General features: G+C 45.8%; 1 protein-coding gene across 3 annotated transcripts; it reads left to right on the plus strand.

Moving 5' to 3' along the window:
• Positions 1–344: 344 nt before the first annotated feature.
• Positions 345–7,453, plus strand: PRMT1 (protein arginine methyltransferase 1). 3 transcript variants are annotated; one of them, XM_085616169.1, is made up of 11 exons: positions 487–563; positions 1,655–1,708; positions 2,598–2,699; positions 2,990–3,145; positions 4,075–4,138; positions 4,514–4,656; positions 4,855–4,942; positions 5,660–5,775; positions 5,854–6,004; positions 6,354–6,475; positions 6,557–7,453. In XM_085616169.1, the coding sequence occupies exons 1-11, from the start codon at positions 534–536 to the stop codon at positions 6,638–6,640; spliced, it is 1,110 nt and encodes a 369-aa protein (XP_085472295.1). In that variant the 5' UTR covers positions 487–533; the 3' UTR covers positions 6,641–7,453. The 3 variants fall into 3 exon arrangements, with proteins under 3 accessions (XP_085472296.1, XP_085472295.1, XP_085472297.1); XM_085616170.1 differs by lacking the exon at positions 1,655–1,708 and having other exon boundaries at positions 345–563; XM_085616171.1 differs by lacking the exons at positions 487–563; positions 1,655–1,708 and adding an exon at positions 2,323–2,365.
• The last annotated feature ends 664 nt before the right edge of the window (positions 7,454–8,117 follow it).

Raw genomic sequence — 8,117 nt, forward strand, 5'->3', positions numbered from 1 at the left:
GAAATATGTTTGGGAGTAATTGAAGGAAATCATTGTTCCCAAAATCAAGAACTAGTGACCTGAAATATTTTTCGATTACCCTTCTCGGGTAAACTTGGTTTTCTATATAAATTCTTACAAGTTCGTTTGCCCCGTCAAGTAGCCTCCGCGGCTAGCCCTTGCTTTTTCTTCACTTTCACTACTGTTAGTGTCCTATTGATGGTTATTTTGACGAAGGTTTCGATAATAAGAAGAACAGATATATTTCAATATTTCTAGCAGAAATTAAAGTCGCCGTCTGACCTCGTCACTCGGACTGACGTCAAAGAGAAGGTGGTTATCATGGCACAATGACAGTCCAATGAGAGAAGGCAGCGGAGTAACGGACGAGCAAGTCTTCGAATAGAGACTCTAAGGGTCGTGACGTAGTCGCTGACAGACGGCAATATCCACCAGTGGCTGTGTTGAGGGGCGGGGCAGGTTGCAAGCTCGCTTATATAGAGGCCATCGTGGCATGTCGCATTTCTCTCCGTTTAGAACCCGAAGATCTTAAGATGGCGGAGGTGGGGAGTTGTACGATGGAGGTGAGTGGGTGCCGTAGAACGCAAATCGAATCACCGCCGTTAGGTTTTTTTTTGTGCTCACTTCTCCCCATGAGAGTTAAAAGTTTTAGTAAGTGTATAGTTGGTGGTATCTCCGTGGCTTCTCCGGAGCTCGTTCTTTCTCCCGATGCCCGTGTCTGACCCCAGTCTCTAGGGTTTTATTGTCTGCTACATAAAGGCTTCATTCACGTGTTTTTGTGGGACATGACTGAGGTAGCAGTATACATCTTCTCGTGGCTCTCACGGGTGTGATGTAGAACAAAGACCACCATGGCCTATTTCAAGCCGAGCGACCGCTAAATATTGAGCGGTATGGTGTCTCGATTGTTATAGATGCGTCTCCCGAACGATTTGACTCCTTTGCTTTAGTAGTGAACATACAATGTGAGTCTCTCTAGCCTTCTGCAGCTTGAAAAGATGAAGTTTAATTGTGTAGTTGGTATGCTATTGGGTTTTCAATGGTGCTCAATATCGCCAAATTTTGCTTAAATCTGTAGTGCGGTAGAGATTCGTAAAAGCTTTAGATGGCATGGTGTTCGGCGCGGAGGGATTTATAACAATGACGCCGGGTTCCGGATTGCTATTCGTAGCCTTGATTCCCCCGCATGGATTGCCTTCCCGCCAAGATCATGCATCTAGCCTGTTTTAAGTTCATTGCCGTAACTTGAACACTAATCTACAAACTCCGTGACTGGTTTGAAACGGCACTCGTAGAGTGACGTTCCTCCCACAGTACCAGAGACGGGTGTCTTGCCACCACATTTTCTATCGGGCTAGTGTTCCCCTTTGTCCCTAGGATTAGTTCACCATTCTTTCTGGGTTACTAACACTAGCTAACTTTGACTGTTTTAAGCGTGCTGGCGTCACACCCTAAAACGCCTACTATTTCTTATTTTACCTGTCTTAGCTCCTTGATAACCGTGCAGGGCTTCTTCCTCACGTGTTTTTTGGGTGTCTGTATACTTTGTTTATCTGCTCTCCGCCAGTCTTAACCACAGGCCATACATTAAGCTTTCGACTCTTTTTGTTAGAATTAAGCTAATTCAGTTTGTTTCCCTGTCACTTTTTCCTAGAACTTTGTAGCCAAGTTGGCTAATGGACTGAGCCTGCGGAGTCCAGTGGAAGATGTAAATATCCTTTCGGTGCATGGCTAGCCAGCCTGGCTATAGAGTCTTAGAAGAAACACCTGCCACACACACTGCATCCTATGTTCACATGGCAAGCCTTGCCCATGGGTCCCTAAAAGCTTATATGCTGCCTTGGACCCACGGGCAGGTAGAAGACCTGTCGCCTCAGGGTTTACGGTATAGTACTAATTAATGTCTCCAGTGAACATAGGACAGCGGAGTGCATGGTAAGTGTTTAAACATTCTCCCCCGCTTGTATAAAGCAGCCGTAATCCAAATTGTCATGAAAGTAGGCTTCTGAACTTTGAACCCCCACGACCCTGAGATGTCTGTTATTCGGCTTCGTTTAGATGGACTGTCATGAACCAATGAGTTTTGGGCTGCAGTATAAACTACATGCAGTTCATTCCAGAGGTGTTGAACTCCTTTTAGGTATATAGATATATCTGGCAGCTGGCTGTTTTTATGGTAGTCGCAGCACAGCATACTCTTGCATATGCCTGTCCAAACTTTTGCTCAGGGTTTGGTCTTAGTCTTTCATATTGCCCCAGACACCAAACCATGACTGACTTTCTTGTTCTTTACGTTTTTCCTTAACTTTCCGTACAGCTTTTGGATATAACCATGTTCATGTCCTGATGTTCTTCCACACTCTGGGTATATGTCAAATGGGGGTATCTTCAGGATAGTATTGCATGTCTTTGCATTTGTTTCTATTGCGTGCATATGAATGAGTGCGTGCAAAAAACTGTTTTCTGGGAGGGTATAATCTGAGAACCACTGGTCACATTTTGGGCCTTTAACCAATGCGGTCATCTGATCAGTTGAAATTACATTTGAAGAATACTGAAGTTGCATGTCCTGAGTGCGTTTCCTGTTTTTTTTTTAGGTTTCTTCTAACCAACCTGACGATGCAGTGAAACCAACAGCAGAAGAAATGACATCTAAGGATTACTATTTTGACTCCTATGCGCACTTTGGCATCCACGAAGTAAGTGGTGCGAAGGACTGATGGTAAATGTAATATGGGCAGGTTTTCGTGAGAATATTTTAGTTTGGGGCGGTTATTTGCTGTTACTGCTATGTGGCTTGTTTTTGTGAGGCCCAACATTCGAGGGCGGCATATACACAGCTTTACGTGCTTAGAGGGCAGTGTTTTTTATCGTAACTGTTTAATTGTGAATGGTCCCGTGTGATTTCGTGCTACTAAATTTGCAGTGCGTGTCACTTCTGGCTAGTTCTACTTGCGTTTTTATCATGTACCCACTTTACTCTCACCAGGAGATGCTGAAGGATGAGGTACGCACCCTAACCTACCGCAATTCAATGTTCCACAACCGGCATCTCTTCAAGGACAAAGTGGTGCTCGATGTGGGTAGTGGCACCGGAATCCTCTGTATGTTTGCTGCCAAGGCAGGCGCCAAGAAGGTCATTGGGGTGAGTAGACTATTTAGCTATATACAACTTCATCTACAACCAGCTTATTTCGGTATTCTATTTCACACAAACTGAGCGCATGGACTCTAGCTGTCTGCACAATATACAATATTGCAGAGTAACACATAGATCCTATGAATAAAAGGAACAATGGCCATTTTTATGGTATTTAGGAGACCCCACCATGAAAGATGTAAATTATACCAAATGGCTAGTAACGAATTGACTTATTGAGAACATTGGATTGTATTAAGGTTTTGTGGTAAACTATGCACCTCAGATATTGGATTTTATATGGAGTCCACAGTTTATATTCTGAAACGAGTGAACCATTTTGTGGCGTTTAGTTTACTTAAAGTTTATAACCTGAAACTTGAAAGTTGGGGGGGGGGGGGGGCAAGGGGGTTGATCCTAGAGTATGGTATAGTTTTTGTGTAAATTGAGAAGAGGCAACTTGAGCCTGTTCGTTAGTACTTGTTGCCATTATATTGGACCCTAGTAGTACCAGTGTAACGTCCAGATACAGCAATCTGGGGTAACGGCCAACCTTCGCATAGGGCCCTCTATCGCACCCCAACACTTCGCTTGCAGCCTTTATAGTAACTTTTGATCCGTTTGCAACTTTGTTAAATCTGCAGATTGTAAGTTCTCCAGACGGCTGCGCAACAGCACAATTGAAGTGACCCGCGAAGGCAACCCATTGCGCCTACTGGTATTTACTTTTCATCTGAAACTTAGTGTAGAGTACTGAGCAGACCATCTCGGATCTCTCGAGTCACAATATATAGTAGCCTGCCTCAGTATTCAGGGCCACCCACAAAATGACAAACCAGCATCTATAATATGCATGACCTTGAACTGACCAATTTATACCTGCTCTCTTCGTGACCGTCACTGGCTGGTGTCAAATGTGAACCTTTTTTTTCCAGATTGAATGCTCTAGTATCTCGGACTATGCCATCAAAATTGTGAAAGCGAACAAGCTGGATCATGGTACATATTTGCAGTTGACTCTTGCTAAGGTTTTAGTTCAGATGTGTTCATATGGGGGGGGGGGGGGGGCTGACGAGACTTCATTACGCCCCTAAGACTGGCAAACATGCTTAAACAGGTGGGGTTTGTATTTAGTGATGTACTGAATGGGAGTGGCCTGGGGTGGTATTTTCCCTCCCCATTGGTAATAAAGGATCACAGGAAATCCTCTGGCTGCTGTTAGCAGTCATATTTGACCTAAATGCAATGCTTGAATTGCTATATATGCCCAGGGCTTCCGAATTGAGTAGATGTTTTTGGCGGGTGGAGAGGGTTGCAGAGCATCGTCTCGGTTCATGCTTTGCACATGGTGACTTTTCTTTGTGTTCTTTCCAGTGGTCACGATAATAAAGGGGAAAGTGGAAGAGGTTGAACTGCCTGTGGAGAAGGTGGATATAATAATCAGTGAGTGGATGGGCTACTGCCTGTTTTACGAGTCCATGTTAAACACCGTCATTTACGCCAGGGACAAGTGGCTGGTGAGTTGTCTCTCCTTTTTGTACGTGCTGTGATGGAGCTTTGCATGCAGGTTTCATTGCTACACCCTTCCTGTCCAAATGTGTACTTGGCGCCGTTTGCTACTCATGCTCTGACTCCTCCCCCTTTCCACACATTCCGTCATACCACTGGTTACCTGCTCTTGCCCATGACTGACCACATCTATCTTTATTCCTCAGACTCCAGACGGGCTAATATTCCCAGATCGGGCCACCCTGTACGTCACCGCCATTGAAGACCGACAGTACAAGGACTACAAGATTCACTGTAAGTAGCGGGTCCGGGTTTATCGTGAAATGCAGCCGTGAATGTTGCGCGTTCTAGTGGTTAGCGGGGGGCAGCATTGATGGAACAGCTTGTTTAACTACAAGCTTAAATTACTTAACATTTAGGTTCTAATCGGGGAAAATTGGGCTTGTCTGTAGTCCTAGAAAGTAAAAGATGCGCCTCCTTTATTCTACAGGTCAGTTATTTAAAGCGTGGCATGAATGCAGCAAAGCATTTTTATGGGCAGACTCACTCTGTAATTAATGTTGCAGATTGACCCCAATTCACCGTTGGGGAAAAGGTGTGTGGGCATATGCTAACCTTATTAGCACCAGTCCGTTTTCAAATGTTGAACTGTAATGTGACCCTTTATTAGTGTAGTATGTAAGCTGTAGTCCAGAATTGGCATGCAGTGGCAGCACAATCCTTTGAAGTGGCCCTGCATACGTAAATGGTACTCATTCGGCCGTCAGTGTGGGCTTGTAGTCGGTAGGAGTGACCGCACGGCATTGGCCATCAAAAACGGTAGCCTGTGCCAGCTTCTGCATCCATGACCTACTGGGCACTGCTGATCAGATCACCTTAAAGTTGTGACTGAACTTCGGTGCAGGACATTGAACCCGGTTTCCTGTTTCTATTGCGTCGTTAGTCATCTGTTGCATGCTAATCTAGGAACGGCAGTGTTGCTGACTGAGCCTCAATCGCTTTCCCCCGCAGGGTGGGAGAATGTGTACGGGTTTGACATGGCGTGCATCAAGGACGTAGCCATTAAGGAGCCCCTGGTGGATGTAGTGGACCCAAAGCAGCTGGTTACAAATGCTTGTTTAATTAAGGTGAGCTGATCTTCCATGGTCTTCACGTTCGATACATTCCCGTGGTTCCTGGGCACTAACCCCTAATGTCTCTTGTAGGAAGTAGACATCTATACTGTAAAGGTGGATGACCTGACCTTCACCTCCCCCTTCTGTCTGCAAGTGAAGCGGAATGACTACATCCATGCCCTGGTGGCCTACTTCAATATCGAGTTCACGCGCTGCCACAAGAGGACCGGCTTCTCCACTAGTAAGTGCTGGGCTTTGCGGGTGCATGCATTCCCCTCTGGTTATATGGGCGCAGGCAGCACTTGTCTTGTAACTCCTGTCACTTGCATTCTGGGTTCCAACCCCAATGTAGTCTGCTTCGTATGCACTCGAACCTGTTGCCTCAAACTCTAATCCCCGTTAATTGTTGGGTGCCAACACTTACTGACTTGCTCCACATTAGGCCGGTTTCAGCACGGCTGCATCCAAACCCTTCCTGTGCCCTGTCCCCTCGCGCCTTAGTGCTGCCTCGGGTTGGAGTGAAGCACCCTACAGAATACCATACTGTCGGCTGCATCGGGTACCCCTAAGCCTCTCCATCCCCTTTGCAGGTCCTGAATCCCCGTACACCCACTGGAAGCAGACGGTCTTCTACATGGAGGACTACCTGACGGTTAAAACCGGCGAGGAGATCTTCGGCACCATCGGCATGAAACCAAACGCCAAGAACAACGTAAGTGTCTGCCCTGACCTGTGTGTGTTCATGATTGTTGACCAGGGCGGCTCATTGCTCACTGTGCCTTCTCTCTTCCAGCGGGACTTGGATTTCACAGTTGACCTGGATTTCAAGGGACAGCTCTGTGAGGTGTCCTGTTCGACGGACTACAGGATGCGCTAAATCGTGTGGAAGAGGGAATGTTCGTTTCATCGTCCACAGGATTCCAGGCTGAAGAAAATATCTAGTTCTTGACACGTCACTCAACATTTAGCTGTGTGTTTCACATATGGCAGACCTTATTTTAATCCCGCTGCTAGCCGTTCAGGGGAGGGGAGAGGTTTTTGTAACTCTCAAACTGATGTTCTGTGCCTGATGAACATCAAGGCCCCGGAACCGTGTGGCTAGAGTTTTATCCAATCCAGCATATCCCTCCAATGTAAATAGTGATTTCCAAAAGTCATTGATTCAAGAGCCAGGCCATGCAGTGTTTAGGAGTAAAGAGGTGGGACTGGTAGTTCTGGATCTTTAATGTGCAGCTTCTGTGCACTGGTGCTCCTTCTCGTCCAATGGCAGGCTGCACATCACGGGGGTTGGCTCACTCAAATTCATACTTGTCTGTCTTTCCGGGGGTGGGGAGGGGGATGAAATGCTCCGATCAACCTAGGAAGCAACAATCTTCTATTAATGGATCTGGCCCACTTTTTAGCCTATTGGGGGGTCCCCAGTAGTTGTCAGTGGCTCAGTTCTGAGATGCACTTTGGTATTTTGTTCACAGGTTTTAACAGAAGAGCACTGCCTCTTCTGGAAGAAAGCGTGTTTTTGTGCTATTTTGGCAAATCCTTTGAGTTGGATATAGAGGGGGGAGGAAGAGTCGTCCATTGTGGTTTTTGTTTTATTTTTTTACAGGACTTCTCAAAGGCTAAACATTGTGACTGTTTCATAACTTATGTTTTTATATGGTTGCATTCATGATAAAATAAAAGGTGAACTGTGTTTCGAGTTTGTCTAGCTTCATCCCCTTGTGGCACACATGTTTGGGCAATTGGTTACCTGCAAGGTCATGCATTTGCTGGCATATTAGTATTTTGCATGTCTAAGCTCATGCAACAAAACTGTATATCTGATACAGTACAGATTAGCAATTGGTGCTGACCCATTCTCTCCTTTTAGTAGGTACTCGGTACAATTAAGGTGGTTGCAACTAAAGCATCGCCAAACCTGGTGATGCTATAGCCCATTTGTATTAGAAGTAGGAGATTATACAATAGTTACTCGCGTGATCTTGTAGGTCAGATTGATTGGTAAAAGGATGGCTGTCTGAATATCCAGACAAAGGATTCTCCTCGGGCAGACCAGCAGTGTGGACCCTCCCTCAGCTGAAAATGTATTCTTGCTGAAGCTCAAGCCTGAACTGCAGGGCACTTTTACACAGTGACTGACACAACACGCCTTTGCGCCATTGGTATGACAGATTTCTTTGCAGATGCTTGTGCGACCCCCTTCTGTATTACCGATGGCATGGTGTACATGTAGCACTGCCTTTAGAGTGCAATCCCTCGTTTGCATGGCTGAGGGGGCCCTACCAAATGAGGGAGTCGCATTGCCTCTGATCCCAAAATTTACTGCCGGTGCAGTAGAAAAAAAGTGGTGAGCTGCT

The sequence above is a fragment of the Triturus cristatus genome, chromosome 7, assembly GCF_964204655.1.
Source record: "Triturus cristatus chromosome 7, aTriCri1.1, whole genome shotgun sequence".
Taxonomy (NCBI): Eukaryota; Metazoa; Chordata; class Amphibia; order Caudata; family Salamandridae; genus Triturus; species Triturus cristatus.

Excerpts from the sequence above, each read along its gene's own strand:
- PRMT1 (XM_085616169.1), top strand. The coding sequence starts at position 534 with ATGGCGGAGGTGGGGAGTTGTACGATGGAG. Across the intron at positions 564-1,654 it reads TGGGGAGTTGTACGATGGAG|AACTTTGTAGCCAAGTTGGC; the intron begins GTGAGTGGGTGC and ends ACTTTTTCCTAG. Across the intron at positions 4,139-4,513 it reads AGCGAACAAGCTGGATCATG|TGGTCACGATAATAAAGGGG; the intron begins GTACATATTTGC and ends TGTTCTTTCCAG.